Source organism: Acinonyx jubatus, chromosome C2, assembly GCF_027475565.1.
Source record: "Acinonyx jubatus isolate Ajub_Pintada_27869175 chromosome C2, VMU_Ajub_asm_v1.0, whole genome shotgun sequence".
NCBI lineage: Eukaryota > Metazoa > Chordata > Mammalia > Carnivora > Felidae > Acinonyx > Acinonyx jubatus.
This window is the reverse complement of record NC_069384.1, coordinates 57,225,291-57,250,507: the sequence shown is the minus strand read 5'-3', so window position 1 is coordinate 57,250,507 and position 25,217 is coordinate 57,225,291. Positions and strand designations below refer to the sequence as shown.

The following is a 25,217-nucleotide window of genomic DNA, read 5'->3' as shown; positions in this document are numbered from 1 at the left end:
TTGTAAAGTGAGAGCTAGCTACTCTTATTATACCTGAGCCTTGATCTAAAATAGGGTTTCTCCGGAAACCCTCTTGCACTGTTGGTGGGAATGCAAACTGGTGCAGATGCTCTGGAAAACTGTGTGGAGGTGCCTCAAAAAATTAAATATAGATCTACCCTATGACCCAGAAATAGCACTGCTAGGAATTTACCCAAGGGATACAGGAGTGCTGATGCATAGGGGCACTTGTACCCCAATGTTTATAGCAGCACTTTCAATAGCCAAATTATGGAAGGAGCCTAGATGTCCATCAACTGATGAATGGATAAAGATGTGATTTATATACACAATGGAATACTACTTGGCAATGAGAAAGAATAAAATCCTGCCATTTGTAGCAATGTGGATGGAATTGGAGGGTATTATGCTAAGTGAAATAAGTCAGTCAGAGAAAGACAGATACCATATGTTTTCACTCATATGTGGATCTTGAGAAACTTAACAGAAGACCATGGGGGAAGGGAAGGGGAAAAAAGTTACAAACAGAGAGGGAGGGAAGCAAACCATTAGAGACTCTTAAATACAGAGAACACACTGTGTGTTGATAGGGGGTGGAGGAGAGGGGAAAGTGGGCGATGGGCACTGAGGAGGGTACTTGCTGGGATGAGCACTGGGTGTTGTATGGAAGCCAATTTGACAATAAATTATATTAAAAAAACAAAAAATAAAACAGGGTTTCTCAACCTCGGAACTATTGACATTTGAACCAGATAATTCTTTTTTGTGGTGGCTGTCATGTCCTGTGCCGTACATTATGTAGCAGCATCCTTGGCCTTGGCCAGTAGCACCCTTCCCCCAATCGTGGCAACAAGAAATGGCCCTGGCAAAATTTCCCTGGTGAGAACCACTGATCTCAAACAGTCCTGAGGTTCAGTGTGGTAGGATCTTTTCTTAAAGAGCTCTTGTGACTCTCTGGAATTTTCCCAACCATATCAGCTTAGTGTGACAATAGCTCAAGTAACATATGTTCCTGCTTTTTGATAAATATGTTTATTTGACTGTATTCTCCTTCCCTAATACTAGAACTATTTTATATTGCAGGTTTCTTAAAGGGAACAAATGTCTTTTTCCTTTCCTTGCATTTCTTCACAGAAATAAGAATGATGTTTGGTCTGATAGAAGCATTTTAATGTATGCCAACTAACCCCATAGAAAACTCACCTAGAAGAAATGAATTTCTGCTTTTAACTGGCAGAATGTTAATGTCATGAGGGCATAGTTGTTCTCTTTTCTTTCTTTTTTTTTTTTAGTAGTCTTTTAAGTCACATTTTTATTTATTCATTCCTTTATTGAAGTATAATTGACAAATAAAATTTTAAGGTATTTAAAGTGTACATCATGGTGATTTGATCTACACGTGCATTATGCAAGTCACATTTTATTTTTATTTTTTTAATAATTTATTGTCAAGTTAGCTAACATACAGTGTATACAGTGTGCTCCTGGCTTCAGCAGTAGATTCCCATGATTCATTGCTTCCATACAACACCCAGTGCTCATCCCAACAAGTGCCCTCCTCAGTGCCCATCACCCATTTTCCCTGCCCCCCAGCCCCCGACCGCCACCAGCTCTCAGTTTGTTCTCTGTGTTTGACAGTCTCTAATGGTTTGCCTCCCTCTCTGTTTGTAACTTTTTTTTCCTTCCCTTCCCCCATGGTCTTCTGTTAAGTTTCTCAAGTTCCACATATGAGTGAAAACATATGCTATCTGTCTCTCTGACTGACATTTCACTTAGCACAATACCCTCCAGTTCCTTCCAAGTTGTTGTGTATGTCAACTAACCCAACCCCATGGAAAACTCAGCTAGAAGAAATGAATTTCTGCTTTCAACTGGCAGAATGCTAATGTCATGAGGGCAGAGTTGTTTTCTCTTTTTGGTCCCTGTTGTATTCCTAGTACCTAGAACAGTACCTGGGACATAGTAAGTGCTTAATAAATATTTGGTAAATGAATTATATCACTTCCTTTCTAAAAAATATTAATTGAACTCCCAGCCTCATTTCCTTTGGGAGAACATTGAGAAACCTTAGGCTGGGGATTAAGGTTCTCTTTATTCTGCATTTTCTAGTCTTCTTTGCTACACAATCCCACCCACTGACGCAAGCTTATCTACTAACATTTTGTCAAATTGTCACCCACATCCTCACCAACGCTCAACTACTCACATTGTTCTCTTGGTTTAGAATGTTTTCTTCAAGCTCTCAACTGAGTCAAATAAATACAATACATACTTAAAGGGTCATCTTATTTTCTCTTTTTAGTAACATTTCTTGACTCCATGTACCCATGGGATCTCTCCTTACTTAAAACCCGAGACTTGCTGGTCTGCACCTCTCCCTGAGCATTTTAATTCTGTAAGATGTAACACCTTTCACCTCACTATTTTGAATTATCATTTTTATGTGCACATATTATCTCTTTCCAAGTACACTGCGACCTTTTTGAAGGCAGGAACAAAATATCATCTCTTTTTCAAGACATCATGGAATCTATTAAATGACATTTATATAGTGAAGGAACAGTATTCTCATTAATTCTTTTATTCATTCATTTACTCTACTAGTATTTTTGTGTGTCTACTCTGTGCTAAGCATATATCCCCTGTCCTCATGAAGTGTTCAGACCAGTTGGAGACAACCTGGTGTCACATGTGGATAGAACTGGATTTAGAGTCAGAAGACTTTGGTGTGAATACTAACTTTGTCACTTACTAGCTGTCTGATCATTTAAGCCCTCAACATCTCAGTGTCTTCATCTGGAAAATGGGGACAATAATGCTTGCTCTGTCTACCTCTCATAATAAAGATCAAACCACATTGCATTTTATGTGCAAATATTTTCTAAATGACAGGACATGGTGGTTTTAATTTGTCTACAAATTCTTTGATACTCTTCCCTTCAAGAAGTGGAGCCTAAGTCTCTTCCTCTTGAGTATGAGCTGGACTTAATGACTCACTTCTAACAGGTACAATAAAACAAAATGATGCTGTGCAATAAAAAGGCAGTGTGGCTTTTGTCTTGGTTACTCTATTTCTTGAGTTAGTTGGTCTGAGGGAGGGCTGCTGCCATCATGTGAGAAACCTTTATGGAGAGAAACCATGTGGTGAGGAACGAAGGCCTTCGGACAACATGCTCAAACTTGAAAGCAGAACCCTCGGCCCCAGTCAGACCTTCAGGTAACTAAAGACCCGGCCAACCCCACTTGACGACAACCCCACGAAGAAACCGGAGCCATATGACCCAGCTTAGCTGCTCCTGGATTTCTGACCCTAAAATCATGTAAGACAATATACGTTTTAAAAGTTGCCAATTTGGGGAGTAATTTGTTATGTAGCACTGGATAACTGGATAATACGTGGAGTACTAAAGAAATTTAAGGCATTATTTTTGAATATGCTAATATTTGTTGAATGAAGAGTAGCATAATCTACTATCGTTTATTGCCGAATGATGAGTTAGAAGTGGAAGAAAAATCAGCTTCAAATAAAAATTTCAAAACATTACAAACTAGGAGAAGTCAGATCGATGTAAAATTTCTGATGGGTGATTTGCAGACATTTCGCACCCTGACACATGCTTCATTTTCCGAGAGGTATCAACCTGTGACAGTGACTGCAGGCTGTATGCCAAAAGGCTACAGTCTGAAAGAATTGTTCATTTCTACCAACTGCTTTTGTTTTATTTCAATTTCAGTTCTCATTTTGAGCTAAAATTGATAGTTTTAATTAAATAAGAAATGAGAACTGTACTTCTCCTCTACACAGAATATACATTTTTTTTTGTATTAAAGAAAGTAACCATGGTTCTTTGTTAAACACAAAGGCCACAGACATGGGAATTTATGATTTGTTTGCATCAATACGACCTTCCGAAAGTCACTGCTATCCCTTTGCCATAGTAACACTGACCCAGCCTGGCCTCCATTATTAATAATGCCACTGGGAGGCTGAATTCATAGTCCTCACCAGTCAACTTTGTCAAAATTAATTTGAACCAGAACAAATTTAAATTTAAAACTATCTAACTACATCTGATCCACAGGATGCCCATTTATAACCAATTTCTTAAACACCCCACTGAGAACACAGTTCTAGAAGAAGACTGTCAATTTATTAACCTATTTAATAATAAATACAGAATTGAAATTTCTCACTGCATATTTATTGACCCTAATCTTGCCAGAGCTTCAAGTGAAAGGCTTTGGAAGCTATGTTAATTCTTTAAAGCCATGAGAATAGTACTGAATATGTGTACCTAAAATGGTATAGATAATAAAAGAACAAGAATGATACAAATTTTCTGAAAATGTTTTCTCTATCAATCTGCTTGGTTAAAGGATGGACAGCTCATGGGAAGTAAAACAGTATAGTCACCAGTTGCAGATGACATGCTACTAAGTAGACAAAATCCTAAAGACTCCACCCAAAGCTACTAGAAGTAATAAATGAATTTGATAAAGTTTCAGGATACAAAATTAATACCTAGAAATCAGTAGTTTTCCTATACACTAATAGAGAAGTCTCAGAAAGAGGCATTAAGAAACAATTCCATTTATAATTGCACCAAAAAAAACCCTAAGAATAAACTTAACTAAGAAGATAAAAGACCCATACTCTGAAAACCCTAAAACATTGATGAAAAAAATTGAAGATGGCACAAATGGAAAGGTATTCCATGTTCATTGATTGGAAGAATTAATACTGTTAAAATGTCCACGTTATCTGAAGCAACCTACAGATTCAATACAATCCTCATCAAAATACCAACAGCATTTTATGCCCATACTACACAAAGCAATTTACAAATTCAGTGCTACATGCCAAAAGGCAATCCCTAGCAAAATACCAACATCATTTTTCACAGGACTAAAACAAATAGTCCTAAAATTTTCATGCAATCACAAAAGACCCTGAGTAGCCAAAACAATCTTGAGAAAGAACGAAGCTGGAAGTATCCCAATTCCAGATTTCAAGGTATACTACAGAACTATAGTCATCAAAACTGTATGGTACTGGCACAAAAATAGATCTGTGGAACAGAATAGAGATCTCAGAAATAAACCCATGCTCGTATGGCCAGTTAATCTATGACAAAGAAGGCAAGAATATATAATGGGAAAAATCTCTTTAACAAATGGTGCTAGGAAAACTGGGCAGCTACACATAAAAGAATGAAACTGAACCACTTTCATACACCATACACAAAAATAAATTAAAAATGGATTGAAGGCCTAAATGTGAGACCTAAAACCATAAAAATCCTCGAAGAGAACACAGGAAGTAATTTCTCTGACATCGGCTACAGCAACATTTTTGTAGATGCTTCCTAAGGCAAAGGAAACAAAAGAAAAAATAAACTATTGGGACTACATGAAAATAAAAAGCTTTTACACAACAAATGAAACTATCAACAAAACAAAAAGTCAACCTACTGAATGGGAAAAGATATGTGCAGATGATATATCCAATAAGAGGTTAATAATCAAAATATATAAAGAGCTTACACACCAAAAAACAAAAATCCAATTAAAAAATGGACAAAAGACATGAACAGACATTTCTCCAAAGAAGGCATCCAGATGGACAATGGGTTCAAGAAAACATGCTCAACATTATTCATTATATCATTTCAGAAATGCAAATCAAAACTACAATGAGATATTACCTTATATCCATGAGAATGGCTAAAAACAAAAACAAGAAACACAAGCATTGGCAAGGATGTGGAGAAAAAGGGAACCCTCATGCACTGTTAGTGGGAATGCAAACTGGTGCGGCCACTGTGGAAAACAGCATGGAGAGAAAAAATCAAAAATAGAACTACCCTACAATCCAGGAATCGTAATCCTGGGTATTTGCCAAAAAACACAGAAACACTAATTCAAAGGGATACGTACATGTTTGCAGTCTTATTTACAATAGCCAAACTATGGAAGCACCCCAAGTGTCCATTGATAGATGAATGGTTAAAGAAGATGTAGTGTACATATATACAATGGAATATTGTTCATCCATAAAAAAGAATGAAATCTTGCCATTTGCAACAACATGGATGGAGCCAGAGGGTGCAATGATAAGTGAAATAAGTCAATCAGAGAAAGACAAATACCATATCATCTCACTCATGTGAAGAAAGAAAAAAATGAACAAAGATTAAAAAGAGAGAAAACTCCAGAAACAGATTCTTAACTATAGAGAACAAACTGATAGTTACCAGAGGGGAGGTGGGGGGGGGGGGGCGGGAAATGGGTGAAATAAGAGATGGGGATTAAGGAGTGTACTTGTCATTATGAGTACCAGGGGATGTATGGAATGGTAAAATCACTATATTATATTTCTGAAATGAATATAACACTTTATGGTAACTAACTGGAATTAAAATAAAAGCTTAAAAAATAAAGAACCTATACAACTCAACACTAAAAAAACAAGTCTGAATTAAAAAAATGGGCAGAGGTGCTGAACAGACATTTTTTTCTACAGAAGACACAGATGACCAACAGACACATGAAAAGATGTCCAACATCACTACCCATTAGGGAAATGTAAATCAAAACTACAATGAGATATCACCTTATTCCTGTCAGAGGAATCAAAATAAAAAATACAAGAAATAAAAAGTGTTGGAGAAGGAACTCTCATATACTGATGGTGAGAATGTAAATGGGTACATCCACTGTGGAAAAATAGTATGAAGAAAAAATAAAAAATAGAAATAGCATATGATCCAATAATTCTACCACTGGGTATTTACCCGAAGAAAATGAAAATACTAATTCAAAAAGATATATGCACCCCTATGTTTATTGCAGCATTATTTACAATAGCCAAGATACGAAAGCAACCCAAGGGTCTATCGATAGATGAATGGATAAGGAAGACGGAATATTATGCATACATATGTGCTATTTGCAGCAATATGGAGAGACCTAGAGGGTATTATGCTACATGAAGTGAGTCAGACAGGAAAAGACAGATACCATATGATTTCACTTACATGTGGAATCTAAAAACAAACACAAATAAACAAACGAGCAGAATCAGATATATAAATACAGAGAACAAACTGATGGTTGCCAGAGGGAAAGGGAGAGTGGGGATGGGCAAAATGGGTGAAAGGGAGTGGGAGATACAGGTTTCTAGTTATGAAAGGGGTAAGTCATGGGGATGAAAGGCATAGCAGAGAGAATATAGTCAGTGGTATTTTAACAATGCTGTATGGTGACAGATGGTGGCTATAGTTGTGGTGAGCACAGCACAACATAGAGGTTGAAATACTATGTTGTACACCTGAAACTAATGTAACGTTGTGTCTCGACTATACTCAAATTTAAAAAAAAAATAATTAAAAAAAGAAAAAAAGAGAAAGGAAGGCTGTGTGAAAACATGCTTACTTGTAGGAGATACTCTGTTGGCTGGAGAAGTTCGGGTGACAAGGGTAGGTGTGACAACATTAAGCGGAGAGTCTGTCGGAGGGTTCATGGAGCCTGAAAGGATGAAATGGATATTAATGATGACCATAATATTGTAACAGAGGGATGATGTATTGACTTAATTTCCCCCACAATTTTGTCTACTCATCTAACAATTCATTAATGAAGGCCTATTACATGCAAGGCTGTGGGATGCAGCGGTGAATGACAAAGACATCGGGCTGCGTTTAAGGACCATAAGCCTAGATAACAGGCAGGTAGCCAGGCATTGTGTTGAGTGCCACGGGGTGCCACGGGGGTACAAAGAAAGGGTACCAACCAAGATTGGAAGGTCAGGGGAAACTTCCTGGAGAAAATAACATTTAACCAAGACCTGGTAAAATAATTATAGCAGCTAATATCGTGAAGTATTTGAAAAGTAATCATACAGTTTACAAATCCACAAGCCTGCAAAATTTTATCGGCAAGAGAAACAACAATGTAATGCTCCAACTGGATGTAACGTCAGTGAACCTAAGGCTGATGGCATTATTATTGCTTTTTCTCAGATGCCTTTTTTTTGTCACAAAATTTTTATTTGGCTATAACTTTTCTCAATGTGTGTGGGGGCAGGTAGGGGTGAAAGGGAGCCTAGAATACATTGTTTTATCATATTATACACTTATGCCAACTCCTTAAGCTTCTATTATTGAACTGTAAAATAGTCCTATTAGCAGTATAAAACAATCCAAAAATGCCAGAAGGATCTATTAACTTTAGGAATGTCTAGATTAAATATGGTTAAATGATTTTCAGGCTAGGGGATTTTGTAATTTTCTACATATATAATGACATTGGGTGTAATGTCACACATCTGGTGTGCTGTGTCAATTATCTGGACATTTAATTATAAATTATACTATTGGTTCTAGTCTGTAATTTGCTTTAAGGGAAAAGGATATATAAGTTATGCCACCAGATAGCACATAGAACGTTGGAAGGAATTTGTTTTTGTAATCAAGATGTATCCATGTTTTATTTTCAGCATTGGCAGTATTGTTGTTGCTGTTGGCTGTGGGTAATGCTCACAGTTGGCTCTGACCCTTTATCATATTATAATGTAAATGATCCCTCGCTATTAATCTCTGAGGAGGTGGGTGTAGGGTGGGGAGAAAGTCACATGGAGAGTATACAAATAGTCTGGTGGAATGACCATCCTCCTCCACCCGAACCATCTGAAACATATCTGAACACTTCAGCACGACACACAAATCTGATCATTTTCTTCCCCCCATTACAATCCCACTTCATTTCCTGAAGTTGCCTATCATCTTTTACATCTCAAATCATACCCTCAACCCAAAGGGTGATATTTCAATCCGATCTCTGTGGATTCTTTCTTTTTGCATATGCTGTTTCCTTATACTTACCCATCACAGACTTCCTGGTATGCACCTTCTCAAACTTGACAGACCCTAGGGATCTTTGCAATGTGCTCATAGCCCTCAGTGTTTACCCTAGCAAAAGCCTTATTGCTCTATATCATCAGTATACCCCTCAACAGAAGTGATTGGGAAATCTCTGTATTTCTGATTCCTGGCAAATGCAGGTAGATGAGTGAATGAATATAGATTCCTTTTTAACACTGGAAGAGAGAAGACCAACTTTAAGCACATTATCTGACTGCTGATGCATAATAAGCATCATCTTCCAAAGTAGCGACCTTAATAAGATGGAACATGAGCCTGCAAAAATAATGCCTAGGTGTTTTTCTCTGTAGATTGATTGGAACAGAAGTATGGCCCACAAGTCAAATCCACCCACTGCCTATGTTTGTAAATAAAGTTTTATTGGAATACAGCCACATCCATTTGTTTATGTAATGTCTATGGCTGCTTTTGTACTACAATGGAAGAGCTGAGCAATTGTGATAGAGACCATATGGTCCACAAAGCATAAAATATTTACTATCTGGCAGATAAAAACAGAAAGTTTGTTGACTCCTAGAAAAGAAGATGTTGATAGGTTGTGCTCAATCCTGGATTTCTACAATAGGAAGCATTTATTTTTCATTGATGGAACATTTCTATTTTAAGATGTTATGCAGCCATATTTCAACACCACATATCTTTGTAATCTGAGAAGTTCTTGCCACACAGAACCTTACAGTGTATCAGGGAGTTGTTACTGCAAGATTTGTATTTTAAGATGAACTCTTTGCTCTGTAACAAAAATGATGCATAGCTTTCAAGATGAAATGTGCAGCCAAAACAAACAAACAAACAAACAAACACCAAAGAAAAAGAAAAGAAAAAAGAAAAAAAAAAAAAGGTCCGTCTGGTTTCAGATTGTCCTATAAAGTAGAAACTCCTCCTTGGTCAAAACAAAACTCAGGGGGTGTAGAAAAGAGTGGCTAAAACTTAACAGAAAAAAAAAAAAAAAACATTTCCCAAAACTCAAATGCAGAATTTGGCAGGAAGATATCAACCAGTTTTCAGACCATTACATTTGCCATCGTGCTGTAAGCGGTTAAGCTGCTGGCTGAAAGCAACTTCATCTGTTCCTGAGTGTGTCCTATCTGCAGCAGGCCTGGCAGGGTGCCCAGGACCATCCTCATGGGCAGTAGTGGCCAGGTGTCTGTCCCCTACGGCAGCTGGTCAGTTCTCGGGTTTCCTCAGAGCTCGAATCAGCCCTTAGCTGGTCCACCTAGAAATGAACCAGACTCCAGGCATTGCAAAGTCTTTGCTTCTCAAAATGTGGTCCATGGTGTCTCTTAGGAGCTTGCTAGAAATGTAGGATCTCAGGCCCTGCCCCTCCACCTCAACTTAATGAATCAGAATCTGCTTTTTAACAAATCCTTGGGTAATGTGCATGTATATATTAAAGTTTTTAACTGGAGCGCCTGGGTGGCTCAGTAGGTTGAATATCTATCCTTCGGTTTAGGTCATGATCTCACGGCTAGTGAGTTCAAGCCCCACATCAGGCTGGCTGCTATCAGCTCAGAGCCTGCTCCGGATCCTCTGTGCCCTTCTCTCCACCCCTCCCCTGCTCACGCTCTCTCTCTCTCTAAAATAAAATAAACATTAAAAAAAAAAGTCCTTAATGGATACCCTAGGATCCCCAGGATCCTAAGGATCAGTCAGGGTATGAGAAAAATCATGAAATAAGAAGTATTTGTCTGGCATATTCCACCTCAACATTCAGTGGTTCTCTTGCCCCACTACTAATATATCCCTTGTTAATCCTGTCTCCACATCCAAAAAATATACATACATAACTTTCTTTTCTGTCCCAAATGGAAATCCTTTTAATGATGAATGGCAGCTGGTGACAGTGAGGACATTACCCACCCCACGGGGCATTTGCACTCAACTTTTGTTTTAAAATGAAACAAAACATCCCCTCCACCTCAAAACAAAACAAAACAAAACAAAAGTAACTCTTTCTATATACCAAAAAATTGGCCCTGCAGCGCTACAATTTTAGACATTCTGATAAGCTAGGCTAGCAGTGAAGCTACCTCTGCCTCTCCTGCTTAAGCGAGTATCTTTAAACTTTAGCAAATCCCCTGAGACCATGCGATTGGTTAACCTTCCTTTGTATACATATAGATTTTGGATTCTTTCCTAGAAAGAAGAGAGCACTCCTGCCCTTCAGAAAACATGAAGCAGGGGCACCTGGGTGGCTCAGTCAGTTGAGCGCCCCACTCAATTTCCGCTCAGGTCAAGATCCCAGGGCAGTGGGATCAAGGCCTGTGTCCTGCTATGCGCTGAACACTGAGCTTGCTTAAGATCCTCTCTCTCTCCCTCTGCCCCTCTCCCTTGCTCACTCTCTCTTTCTAAAATAAATATATATATGTATATATATATATATGTGTATATATATATACACATATATATATATATATATATAAAAGAAAAAGGAAACAGGTAGATTCCCTCACACAACCCCCAGCACTGAGATAAGGTCTTTAGCTGGTTACCGCCAAGTCTGCATCTAATCAAGAAATGTTACAGACTACTGAACCCCCCTACCAATCCTAAGCCCCTTTAAAACATCCTTAGGCTAGGCAGAAACCACAGAGTCGGCCTCTGCACAAGAGTCCATCTTCTCCCCAGGTGGCCGGCCTCCCGAACAAAGCTCATACTCTTTTCCAGTCAAAACTCTCTTGAGTATTGATGGCCTTTTGAGTGAGGGGCAGCTGAACTTGGGGTTTGGTAGGAGCAGGGTAAAGTATTTTGGAAAGAATTTTTTTTAAAAATGTATTCACTGTTGAATCACAGGAATCTATAGGCCCTCGTACTCAAATAGCTGCCTAATGAGCCACTGACCACCCTACGCCGACCCCTTTCCCTTTCTCAGTTTACTAGAATAAGAATCCCTGAGCATTTGAACTCACTGGGAGACCAGGAGATAGGTGGGGAAGGGAACAGCTCAGAGAGCTGTTAGCTTTCAGGCTTCTAACTGTTCTCTGGGAACAAAGGGAAACCAAAACTCCTCTTACTAAACTTCCTTTCTGCTCTGTAATATTCTCAGAATTTCTCTACTTTAGATTTTTCTTCTAGATTTTCATCTCCATATCTGTCAACAGTAATGGCCTGATAAAGCAGTAACTCTTACACAAGGCATCAGAAGTTTTCTTCAGGGTTCATAAAGCTCCCAGCAGTGCCCCCACAAGCAGAAAGTGTTTGGAACTAGGTGTTTAAGAACTTACAACAAGTAAGGAAGTATGATCCAGGGATGACATTGCTTTACAGAGTCTACTACATCTTCTAAATCATTCTTAAAGATATATGCTAGAATATGACCAGAATGTAAGCTATAACTTTGGGAAACTGAACTCTTCAAGATTTATTGTCTTTAATATTTGATCGTAAAAGATAAAAATTCACTTGACAATTTAAAAATAACCATCTGCTCAGAGCCTAAAATTATACTAGATCAAGGACTGTCCTATAAAATTGGAATTATGGTGTGCTTTGGGTATCAGGATCAGTGCTCTCCCTTATTATCCCAAAATTATAGCACAGTTCAAGAGAATGAGAAGCCACAGACTGGGAGGAAAACATTGGCAAAAGACTCATCTGGTAAAGGACTATTATTCAAAATATATAAAGAACACTTAAAACTCAACAGTAAGAAAACAACCCACCTGATTAAAAAATCGGGCTGAAGACTTTAATAGACACCTCACCAAAGAAGACATATTGAGGGCAAATAAGCTTCATATAACATGTCGTCGGAGGAATGCAAATTGAAATAACGAGATACCACTAAGCACCTATTAGAATGGCCAAAAACCATAACACTGACAATATGAAACGGTGATGAGGACGTGGAACAACAGGAACTCTCATTCACTGCTGGTGGGAATGCAAAATGGTGCAGCCACTTTGGAAGACAGTTTGGTGTTTTCTCACAAAACTAGACAAAGTCTTATCTACAATCCAGCAATTGTACTCCTTTGTATTCACACAAAGGATCGAAAACTCAGGCCCACACAAAAACCTGCACATGGGTGTTCAAAGCAGCTTTCTTCCTAATTTCCCAAAGTTGGAAGCAACTGAAATGTTTTTCAGTAGGTGAGCGGGTATATTAGGCTATGGTACATGCATAAAATGGAATATTATTCAGTACTAAAAAAGATAAGCTGTCAAGCCATGAGACAACATGGAGACAACATGCTAAATGCATATTACCAAATGAAAGAAGTCAATCTGAAAAGGCAACATAGTGTGTAATTCCAACTATATGGCGTTCTGAAAAGGGAAAATTGTAAAGACTAAAAATATCAGTGGTTGCCAGAGGTGGGGGATGGGGGTAAAGGATGTATAGGTAGAGCACAAAGGATTTTTAAGGCAGTGAAAATTTAGGGCCTTTTGAAGCTGTAATGATGGGTACATGTCAGTGCACATTTATCCAAACCCACAGGATATACAACGCCAAGTGTGAAACCTAAGGTAAATTATGGACTTTGGGTGATTATGATGTGTACAGTGTAGGTTTATCAGTTGTAACAAATGAACCGTATTCTGATAAGTGATGTTGATAACAAGGGAGGCTATGCATGTGTGTGGAAGGGCATACAGGAAATCTCTGTACCTTCCTCTTAATTTTGCTGTAAACCTAAAACTGCTCTAAAAAATAAAATCTTTAAATCAAGACAAGCTCAATTTTAACATCAGAAAAGACTGATTTTTCAAATATGGTTCTGTCTGTGATGGGAATAAGGTTCTCCATAGGAATTTGAGGTTGTTTGGTCTTTAGCTTATGGCCTTAAAGTCTGCCAAAGTTACTGGCAAATCTATAGGAGAACCAGCTGCCTTTACCCCGTTCCAAGACCGTAGCCTTACCTGTGTCCAGCCTTCTAGAAAGGAGGTGCATTTACTTCTGAGGGAATTAGGCAAAATTGAGTATGGATGTTTTAGTGTAAACCCATGATCATTTCCGGATGATTAACTAAAAGTTCGGAGGGAGATGTGTTTGTGTGTGTGTATGTACACATACACACAGGCAGCATTACAGGCATGATGCCACTGTCCCAGATTCACAATGGCACCTACTTCTGAACAGGGGAACGGATGTGTATTGAGCCACATACCCTTCCCAACTAAGGCTCCCGGGAACCAAATGGCTGCCTGTATGAAACGGCTGGGTAGGACCCAAGATGCAGACACCGGCCTTGAAACAAAGAGGAACTTTCCCTTATAAACTACCTTGGGTTTTATGAGTATGTTATAGACTACAATTTCTCTGAAAATAGGAAGGTGGTAAAAGATGTTAATGGTCCTGCAGAGTTGTGATAATGGCTAACAAATCTGTTTAAGTATTACTTTGCTGTTATACATGCATGTTTGCTAGTTGTCATTACAAACTTCTATTTTTTATAGGCAATCTGTTGTCACTGCATTTGTTGAGACATTTGTTCACATCTTTTATGTAGCAAAATCTCCATTTGTTGGTCAGGTTTCGAGTAGTCAATATTCCAGTTCGTCAAATGTTGTAAATAAGTAGAATGATCCTACGTATCAATTTTCAAGTCATAAAAGTCTTCTATATGCCCAATTCTGTGCCTCAACTTAGGGGCACTAAAATCATTAGGATACAGTCTTTATCCTCAAGCTTTTTATATCTCATACGTGGTTTATCCATTCCTAAGTATTAAAATTATAAATGTTATATGTAATTGAAGGTTGTTAGTGACTCAGAAGAGATTTTAGGATTTTAAGAATCACTCTTGATCATCAATGTATCAGTGTTAATTCTCATTATATGGTAGATTAACAAAAAGTTATTATTAATGAAATTTGAAAAAAATTGCCATATTCACTAGAAATTCTTTAGAAACAGGAATCAGCTGCTTTTTATTTGAAGAAACTCTTTTAAGCAGAGTCCCATTTTTCATCAAAAGAGGCTTGATCCCACGAAATTTAGTAATTTTGAGTTGTGTGGAGAGTCTTCCGAGATTAAAACACCATGGAAATAATGAGCACTCTATTTGTTCTAATTAGAAGTGTTCTGAGCTTACGGCAGTCCTGGCCGCCCCTTGTTGACCTTATTAAATAGACAACTCACCCAAGGAAAAAGTGATCTTTTCAGACGAGATATTCCACACTTTATTCCCAGGGACTGGAGACATAGCCATGCACCAGATGGTCAGGTTGTTTGGTTGGGCTGGCTTATTACCATACACCCTTGTCAAAACAGACTTCAGCTCCCAAAATCCACTTTTGTCTTTCCTCTCTTCATTAGTAATGTATATTTCTAGAAGACAGATTAAGAACAAGATCGGTCAGCAACATTTTCTGCTATGAGCCATACAGTGATGGCAAGGAATGGCTGGGGATGTGCTGGAAGCCGAGCTATCCCAGCCTGATGGCAAAGCCCAGGCTGTGGACGGATTGGTGACTGCAGGGCGGCCTGCCGACAGTGAAGCTTCTTGGACTCCCGCTTTTAGGTAATATGGCTTTAACAAAAGTACCTGGGGTATTGTCTGTTGAGGAATTGCCCTCGACAGGCCCCCTGGGAAAAGAACTATTAGGAAAGGAAATAAGGTTCCGCAAGAAATTGTGCGGCCTTACATTTAGCCCTTGCCATCCCCTATGGAGACTCCTCTACTTACAGGAAGGATAGCCTCATGCATTTGCCAGTAAAGGAGGCCAAAAAAGGAGAGACATATGGATTTGAAAGCCCCACTCCTAAGGAGTGTATCTACAGGCACAAGTCACTCTAACCCCTAGGCTCACTTGGCCCCCAGGAGGCATTCCAGATGATGATTGAACCTAGTCGGTTAAAGTACAGAATGGTTCATTAGTTCCTAGGTGCATTGTCTCTCTGAGAATGTATAAGGCGTGGGTTTCTAAGGCCCTCTTGGCCCCCTCCTGGCACCTCAGACTCAGGCGAACACTTTTGTTCCTTAAACTACAAATGGTTTGGGGAAACAACTAAGAGGTCATGTCCCTGTAACTGTTCCACTTGAGGTGTTGAGTGATAGATGACCTTTCATGAAAACAGCAAAGCAAACACTCTATAGATTATAGATAAACGCAGATGCATAATGGAATAATGCAAGAAACTAATCAATAATCAAAGGGTATGAGGGAACATTACGAGAAAATCGCCATGTTATTTCTTAAAGGTTGATTACACATAAGAACATTTTCAAAATTAGGTAATGTTAGAAAAACATAGATGACGTATGCCACAAGGAAATCACTAGCAAATATAATGCCATGTTTGCTACAATCAATCGGCCAGTTCAACACACTGCTGTTGTCTGTGTCCATTTTTATTTTTGTTTTTTCTTTTAGTTTTGTTTTATTTTCACTTTTTCACCGACGCTGTTCATCCTTCGGGAACCCCTGGTTGCTGGAGCAGGTCTCCGGCAGGGATGGTTCAGTTTACGGTAACATAGAGTCTAAAATAGTCAAACCACAGCTTCTGGGCAGTGAGGGTCTGTTCCAGCAGGCCTGGAGTTACCCTAAACTGTTTGGCTCAATCTCTTGCATGGCACTGATCCATAGTCAAAGTACAGAATGTGTTGATTCATAGCATTGCTTTGTTGGTGACCGTAGGTCCAAGGAGCTCGGGGGCCAGTTGTCTTAGCTCATCAGCATTGTTTATTGTTGACTGATACCGGTAAGATTAATGATTTGCACCTGGCCCAGGCTAGAATCTGGGAAGGCTCTGTGGTTGAGTGTGTCTACATAGCAGGAATCCACCTAAGTAACATATAAAACAACCTCAGCCAAGACTCCACTTGGGGTTCCCTGCTTCTAAGGTGCTCTGTGCCATATTGGTTGTCTCCCCTTTGCAAAGGAGCCTGTGCCTGATTTCACTGCCCCCCTTGCTGTAAATCTGTACATGGGATGCATACCCTTACTTTAATGGTGTTGTTATATTGTATCCTTTTCCTGAAATAAACTGTAGATTTATAGCCATTGTCATTTGGGTCCTCTGAGTCTCCTTTAGAAATAGAAACTGTTTAACTGCCACTGTTAGTACAACCTCCAAATAGCACACATGGCAGCAGGAAATCAACGTGAAACCATCTGTCACTGTAGGCCAGAACTTTCTGGACCCTTATGGCTTCTTTACACTAAAGGCTCTAAATGCTAGTTTTGAAGTTGTTACTTACCAAAGTAATAACTACATGTGGTAGAATTCTGACCACAATGTCTGGCCTCATGGTCCAGAAGAGTAATGGGCACATCAAACCAGGGCTTACTTAACAGGAGACCATACCTATGATGACCCTTAAGAAAGATTTTCAGGATTGCATCCGGTCATGATTATGGGTGAATTGTTTTTAAAGTGAATAACAAAACCAGTAATAGTCTCAAAATGAATACAGTGGATCAATACGATCATTCATCAATATAAACTTTTTATTTTTACCCATTAAAAATAACAATGCAGCAAGAGCTATGTGACTCAGTTACTGTTGAAAACATATTGAGCTTTGAGAAAAAAATGACTCAGGAGGAAGAAGAAGGGCTGTTGTCTCAGGCAGGGGGGCTGGCTGGGATTGTTCTGGCACAGGCAGCCATGTTTATCGCCTACGAAAAATACGGCTTTATGCATTCTCATCGGAGCTTGTCTCAGTGTGTGTCCCTGCTCCAAGAATTTTTAATCCTCCTGGTGGAGTTCCTTGTCATAAAGCCCAGTCCTTTATATGTACTTCCTCTAGTCTTCCCCACCCCACTCAGATCCTTAGAAGAAAAAGTGGAAAGTATTTGTTCATTGATTTGAATCAGTGGTGCTAAGTTATTTGCATTAAATGAAATTATTAATACATATATATTGAATTAAACTTCTTTACCCTCATGTAAGAGATCTGCTTTTACTAACAGTTGAGAGTTAAAGAAATCAGGTGTATTTCTTAATTTTGGAAAATGTTACCCACTCCCGTCCTCTTTGAGGCACTAGATGGGGTATCAGAAAATGGCATCTGGTAGGCAAGATGATGTTTGTCTTGGAATGAGAATTGTTCTTAAATGCCAAGATCAGCTCAGGAAATGGCAATTTCTATTCTTCTTTGTTTTCTTTCTTTCTTTCTTTGCCAAACCCATTTCCATTGACTGATTTCCTTACCTTCTTTTTCACCTTGAGGAAAGCCTCCTTCTATAAACCACGTGAGATTTGCTGTGGGAAATACATTCCTCAGGGAGCAGGTAAATGTTCTCTGGGGGTAAAAGCAGAACACAGAAAGGCTTATTTGAAAATTCAGCAGCAAATGGTACCCCTTACATCCCGGCCAACCGTCACATGGGGCAAATTGGCAGAAAACAGTTTTCTACACTTTCAACAAGGCTATGTTTACCTTTCAGAGCTTATGTGAAAAAGTGAGCTACAAATAGACTGTCTCCTATAGACATGTCATGAACTCATGGCTGGAAGCATAGGTCAACTTGGGAAGAATCTAGGACTAGACTAATATTGCAAGTCTGGACTCTGGGTTTTGGAAAAAGAAGATCACTGTTCTACCCAAGAAGAATAAAACAGTGCTAAATGGAAGCCAAAGACTAAAAAGGAAGAAGCTCTGTCAGAGACCAGAAAAGAATATTCTGTTAGACTCTAAGCTAAAAGATATCCACATTTGGGTTGTTTCCATTCCCCAAATAATGTAAAGTACTATTTGTAGCAATAACCACAAAAACCATTATTGTGAATATCTCACTTTTGACTTGTAAAGAGTTTATGCAATTGACTTTTCATGTTATCATCTTAACAGTCCTCTAGGGTGGGGTAGGACACAACTTATCATTGCCATTTGACAGATGGGGGAACCAAGGCACAGAAATCATAGGATGGTAAAGAGAGTGGAATGTAGTTGATGGCACAACTGGGAACTAAGTTACCCCATTTCCAGTCCAAGGTATTTTCTGGTAAAACACATTGTACTGAAATATGAGAGAAACAGAACAGGTAGCTTAGAGATAGGTTTAGTTATGTTTTATTTCCAACACCATATTTGCTCTTTGTGAGATGGTGTTTTTTTTCAACATCCTGGTGAAAATACCCAAAAGGAATTACTGGATCTCATTATTATTATTTTATCTGAGACATTATAAAATTGTATTTCGATTTTTTTTTAAACATGCCACGGCATGAGGTTTTTTTTTTTTTAATTTATGTTATTTATTTATTTTGAGAGACAGAGAGAAAGAGAGAGAGTGTGTATGCATGTGAGCAGGGGAGGGACACAGAGAGAAAAATCCCAGGCAGGCTTTGCACTGTCAGCACAGAGCCTGATGTGTGGCTCGATCCCACAAACCATGAGGTCATGACCTGAGCTGAAATCAAGAGTCAGATGTTTAACTGACCGAGCCACCCAAGCACCCCAACACTGTCCAACTATAATACCACGTAGAGTTGTTTGTTGTCTCATCAAGAGATGTATGTATTTCATATATGACTGGTCTTGGTTCTTAGCTCTCAAATATTTTCCACGACTGATGAATTTACTAGTTAACTAGTAAAGAACAATTAGCCATACGTAATACATGGTGTGCCAATTTCTTCACAGACTAGTTGCACCCAAAGAATCTGGTCCTGAGCAGAGCTGAGACACCAAATTGAAGGACACTAAAGTAGAATTTTCTGGTGAGATCCTACTGAAGTGCAGTTTAGCATCCCTCCACACCACTACCAAAAGCCCAAGGCAAACATGAGACTTTCAGAAGCGACTATCTGTGGAATCCAAAATGGTGGGTAGTGAACGCTACAGCTCCCAGTTTTCACATTCATGCCACACTTGACAACGGGGACGTGTGACAGGAATAAAAACCCGTGACATATGTCACTTTTTGTCCTAGAAAGCCAAAAATAAAACCAGGTTCCCTAAAATATATTCTTATTTAGTGAAAGAAAGAGAGTGCAATTTATTTAATCCAATGAAATGCCAAAGATTGATGTTTACCTTCAAGTGACCCACAAAAGGATGTAAAACGTTAGGAAACAAGTTGTAAAGGTTTTTATTAATGCCAATACTTTTAACCTCTCTCATGACTCATTTTCTCCATGCTTGGTTAACCTACCATAAGATGATGATATGGTAATATCAGGAACAAGTAGGGGTTCCATTATATTATAAAAGCAACTGGCTCACTGAAGAAATCTCTTGTCAATTTAATAAAAACATTAAAAAGCTTTAACTCTAGTGGATTCTCTGAACTCAGATTTTACGGAGCGATTCAGATTTCAAATACTCCCTACCACCTCCAGATTGTGTTCCAAGACTTTGTTTTGGAATGTGCTTGATGTCCTGAACACCTCCCAGTCTCCCTCAAATTGAAAAACCACAGACTAAACTAGTTCAAACTGAAGTAAAACCTCTTATGAAACACCAAGCTTATATGGTTTTGCTGTGCAAGCAGACATGAGTAGGACCTTCCACATGAGTAGGAAGAAAAACATGTGAAATTAAAAAAAAAAAAAACTATGAAGCATATACGCACAAGAGTCCGTGCACACACCTACAAGTGCTCACGCACACATTCTTCTGCTGAGGAGTCAGAATCACTCGCTCACTTACGGTGTGGCTGTCATGTCCATGAGACTAGCAAAAGAACTGGTTTCTTCAACACATTTTTTCTCGGTACACATGGAATATGTGAGCAATAGCACAAAGAATTATATAATAAGTGGCAGAAAGTATTTGGACAGTTCTGTAGGAGAGCAGAAAGAGGTGAATTCTGGGAGTAATAGTTTGCAGTCAGGGAAGAGATGGGTCTGGATTCTACAGGTGGTCTGTGGTTGAAAGTGGCGGGGAATTCACAAAGATTGACAGACGGAATGGGTTCGTAGGCCAATGTGTGAGTTGGGCACATTGTCCTGGAAGTAGAGGGAAGCCAGTGGAAGGTTGTAGCACAAGGAGACTGAGGAATCAGGAAAAGTAGATCCAAATCTGGCTGTAAGAATGATCATTTCCTTATTTCCACAGCTGAAATACTCAAATGCTGACCATTTGCAAGTCAGCCCAGATTCAGTTTGCCTAAGTTTGGGCAGAGCCTTTTCAAAAGGGCTTCTCATAGATTCATTTAAAAAAAAATTAGCTTTTGAGTTTAGAAAGAGAAATCTTTTTTTTTTTAAGTTCCCCTATTCGTTTACCAACTCTTCATTTCTATTTGGAGTCTTTCCTCCCCTCAACCTTCTTTCTTCACTTGAAATTTGTCTTTTAGTCTTGGCATGTTTTCTACTCTGCCATTTCTCTTTTCTTCTATAACTCAAGGATTTTTCTTCCACAGACACCCTCTTTAAAATGTTCCTGTCTCCTCTTGGTAGGTTCTCCTTCCAAAATATACATATATAAATATAGCATATACGTAAATATAAAATTTGTGCTTAAATTGTGACTATTCATTTATTTCACTCCAACTGAGAATAGAAGCCAATAACATTTCAGCTTTTCCAATGCTAGTTACATAATATAATAAAAAGCAACCACAAATCTGCTTCTCAACTTGTCACATTTCCTTCAACTTGGGAGGATTCCTTTCACTTCATCTTCCCTTTTGTGCAGGCTCCCTGGCTTCTCTACTGACTGTATTTACAACATCCGGAGTTTCTGAACCAAAAATTGAGACTCATGGTCTGACAACTGGACAGAACATTTGAAAAGCACAGGTGTTACTGGGGCGTGTGGTTTCTCTGCTGAAACCTCACCCTTTCCCTCCTTTAAATATTTTTCTTTGCTTGAGAGGCCAGATGATCTAGTTACCTGGAAACAGAACCAAGACTAGTAGGTGCTTGACTTATTGTTTTACTACACAACATTTGCCAGAACATCTATTTTCCGGGGTGGGGGGGGGGTACAGAGAAATGTGTGCATCTTTGTGTGGGCAGGCAGAGACACACCCACTTGGAAAGGCATCGTCCCTGGAAGTGGGAGGGAACAGGACCTGCGGGTGCCCTCCTCCTGGGGGCAGAAGTCAGCTAATAGCTACCCACAGCGTGTGGGAGCACTCACCCTGCACCAAAGCCATCAGAGACAAGCTCGGGGCCTTGCTTGCTTGTAAGTACCCACTTGTAGGGCTGTGGGGCCGAGGGAGGGAGGAGAGTGTTTACCAACTGTTAGGGATTGCAAAGCTTGGCGGATAAAGCTCTCAATCACTTAAGAAATGACCCAAAAAAGGAGGGAGAAAACAGGCTATTTCTAAAAATTTAATTGTCCATTTATTTACTTAAATGGGGTGCAAAAGCCAAACATTTACAGTAAGCTGCTGTCGAGGAGGTCTTATCAGCTATTGGCTTTGCAGGTGATGGTTCCCCTGGGAAGGCAGAGTGTAAGCTACTTGCTGAGGACTGTCGGGAGACAAGTCGGTTGAGATGTGCTCTATGTCCTTCTCCTCTGCGTGGGCCAGCTCCTCCTGCTGAAAACAGCTAAGTCTGCTGGAATTCTTGGAATCTCAGCCCCAGAGGGACCTCGCTAGGGGCAAACCGATCTCACCTTGGGAACTTTATTACCCAGCGTTTGGACTGCTTGTTCCAACAGTTCTTAGGAAGTGTGAGTGTCTTTCACACCAGCATCTCTCTGTGCTTGCTTCTGCCTACACTGAGGAAGACAAGTGCTGCCCCAGCCCTGGGGTTCCCGAGCAGCCTGAGGGTTCAGAACCTCCAAAACCCACATGTAGACCTCCGGGGGCACAGAAACATTGGAAGCAGCCAGGAGGACAATCAGGAGAAAACCTAACATTTTCAATATTCAAAAACCACTCGTGGAGGTGGTTGATGTAGAGAACCCTGAATTCACTGAAGAACTTTGTAATTTCTGGACTAATCTGTGTTGTCGTTCTGGTGTACACAAGGAGGGATCAATACATATCTGGAGCCTGGAGGGAATGTACCTGGGGGCCTCAGAGGCCATTTTGTGTGGCTCTGACTCACCCTGACTCTCCCATGAAGCGGAAAGGAGGAAACATCACACCAGGTGTGGCCAGCCTTTGGCCATTGCTGTGAATACCCAAGAGTTACTGCAGTCCCTTCCCAATTACTCATTTTTGCCTTAGCTGTGGTTCAGCCAAGACTTCTGGCTCAAGGAAAGCTGTTAAAAGACGAGACAGGATGAGGCGGGAAGAGGAGGAAGAGGAGGGAACCAGGATGAAGGCAAAAGGAGACCTTGAGATGAAGGAGGAAGAGGCAATCAGTGAGAAGGGAGAACCGGTTGGCCCTTTCGCGAGCGCCATGCCCACCTCTCTGCCGCACAACAAGGGGTCCCGGTTTTCTGAGGTTTGGGAATATTTCCACCTGGCCCCTGTTCGTGCTGGCCACCACCCCAACCAATATGCCACCTGCCGCCTGTGTGGCAGGCAGGTGAGCCGCGGCCCGGGGGTTAACGTGGGCACCACAGCCTTGTGGAAACATCTGAAGAGCATGCATAGAGAGGAGCTGGAGAAGACTGGCCATGGTCAGGTGGGGCAGCGCAAGGACTCCAGGTCCCAGGGGCCCCAGCTCCCCATGGGTATCGAGGGCGAATGGGCCCGGTTCCTGGAGCAGCTGGGGACCCTGGCTTTGTGGGCCAGCCAAAGGGAAAAGGAGGTGCTTAGGAGGGAGAGGGCAGTGGAATGGCGGGAGAGAGCAGTGGAAAGGAGAGAGCGAGCCCTGGAGGAGGTAGAAAGGGCCATCCTGGAGATGAAGTGGAAGGTGAGAGCTGAGAAGGAAGCCTGTCGGAGGGAGCAAGAGCAGCCTGCAGCAGCTCATCCTTTCCATTTTGTTTAAATCAGCCTGGGAGGTATCTATTCTGAAGACACAGACTTCAGGCTCCCAGCAAAGAGCCACTTTAGCTTAAATATAAAGTATTTTGTTTTTAAGACAAAGAGTGCATAATAGGAGTTAATCTCAGCAGTTCTGAATTGACCAAATACTTACCTACAGGGCCCCTGAAGGCTGTCCTGATCAAAACCTCAAAACGTATTAACTGAAGATCGCTGTTGTTTTGCCACCATGGGTCTGTGAGTTTGGGTGCAGAATGGACCATACTGTCAGTGGTGATGAGTGAAAATAATGGGATTTATGCCTAGCACTTGGTTCGCGGAGCTGAGGGCTCTGATAGTTGAGGTTGGCCAGGTAGCTGGAATGTACCTATGTGACCAGCTCATTCTAAGGGACTCTGCCACAAGCAGAGCTGAGGCTTCCTGGGGCTGAGGCCTTTGCACACATACTGGTGGTGATTTGAGAACTGGGTACAGGGCTTGTTCTGTGGGGCCCAGCTGTGGAAGCACATAGAAGCTTGAGCCTGAGTTCTCGGGACCCATCCAATGTAGGTCTTTTCTGCCACTGGTGCTGTGTTGTATCATCTGCTTACATTAAAGCTGTGTCACCAGCAGAAACTGTCTGAGTCCTGTCTTTGCAACAATGTAACACGTACGTAATTAACGTATAATCAGCACAGAGAGAATTAAAGACTTTTCAGCTCACTCGAAAGAAACGTTAAGAATAGAGGATGTAAAAACTTATTCATAAATATTTAAAAATATAATCTAATTTCATATTAAGGTCTGTTAAAGAGGGAGATCATGAGGAAGAGAGGAGAGAAACTCAGAAAGGAAAAAAGAAAGGTGGAGAGAGGCGGCGAGTAAGGAGAAATAAAAAACAGAGGCAGAAAACCAAAAAAGAAAGAAAAAGAGACAGAGAAGAAGTGTGACATGGCAGAAGAGAGACAGATCCCTCCTCAAAAATTCACCATGGAAAGATGAGAGACGAAGACTATCTGGGAGACTGAAGGGCGGAGAACATTTTCTGAGGTTCTGAGGTCAATTTTAATGAGTTAAATTGCTTTAGTTTTGTTCCCACAGACCACCCATTCATTTGAACAGTAGGTTTTGGATTTTATTCCTGCCTTTGAGATGCCGGCTACAGGCCAACTGTTCCCTGACTTTTAAAAAAACAACTGTGCATTTTGGGGGTGTCTGGGTGGCTTAGTCGGTTAGGTGTCCAACCTCAGTTCAGGGCATGAGCTCACAGTTTGTGAGTTCAAGCCCTGCGTTGTTCTCTGTGCTGACAGCTCAGAACCTAGAGCCTGCTTCACATTCTGTGTCTCCCTCTTTGCCCCTCCCCCACTTGTGGGAGCACGCGCATGTGCTCTCTCCCAAAAATAAATAAACATAAAACGTTTTAAAAAAATAAAAAAAAAACTGTTCATTTTTAAATACTCAGAGATGCTTTGAAAAAAGGGAACCTACCAGTCCATAAAGAAAGAACAATCTATTGAGGGTATGCCTAATATGGTTACTCAGGGATAGATTAAACCAAAGTGGCAATGACTG

At 40.2% G+C, this 25,217-nt stretch overlaps 2 protein-coding genes across 8 annotated transcripts in view; one reads left to right on the top strand and one right to left on the bottom strand.

Moving 5' to 3' along the window:
• Window positions 1-25,217, bottom strand: part of CD96 (CD96 molecule) — a 97,564-nt gene that overhangs the window by 34,891 nt on the left and 37,456 nt on the right. For all 7 annotated transcript variants that reach the window (XM_053220820.1, XM_053220825.1, XM_053220821.1 and 4 more), the window contains exons 6-8: window positions 18,046-18,136; window positions 15,028-15,216; window positions 7,435-7,527 (exon numbers count right to left, since the gene is read on the bottom strand). In XM_053220820.1, coding sequence (XP_053076795.1) covers window positions 7,435-7,527; window positions 15,028-15,216; window positions 18,046-18,136 — 373 coding nt within the window. The remainder of the gene's footprint in view (window positions 1-7,434; window positions 7,528-15,027; window positions 15,217-18,045; window positions 18,137-25,217) is intronic.
• On the top strand, window positions 21,739-25,025 carry ZBED2 (zinc finger BED-type containing 2). Its single transcript, XM_015069183.3, has 2 exons — window positions 21,739-21,967; window positions 22,212-25,025. The coding sequence occupies exon 2, from the start codon at window positions 23,017-23,019 to the stop codon at window positions 23,668-23,670; it is 654 nt and encodes a 217-aa protein (XP_014924669.2). The 5' UTR covers window positions 21,739-21,967; window positions 22,212-23,016; the 3' UTR covers window positions 23,671-25,025.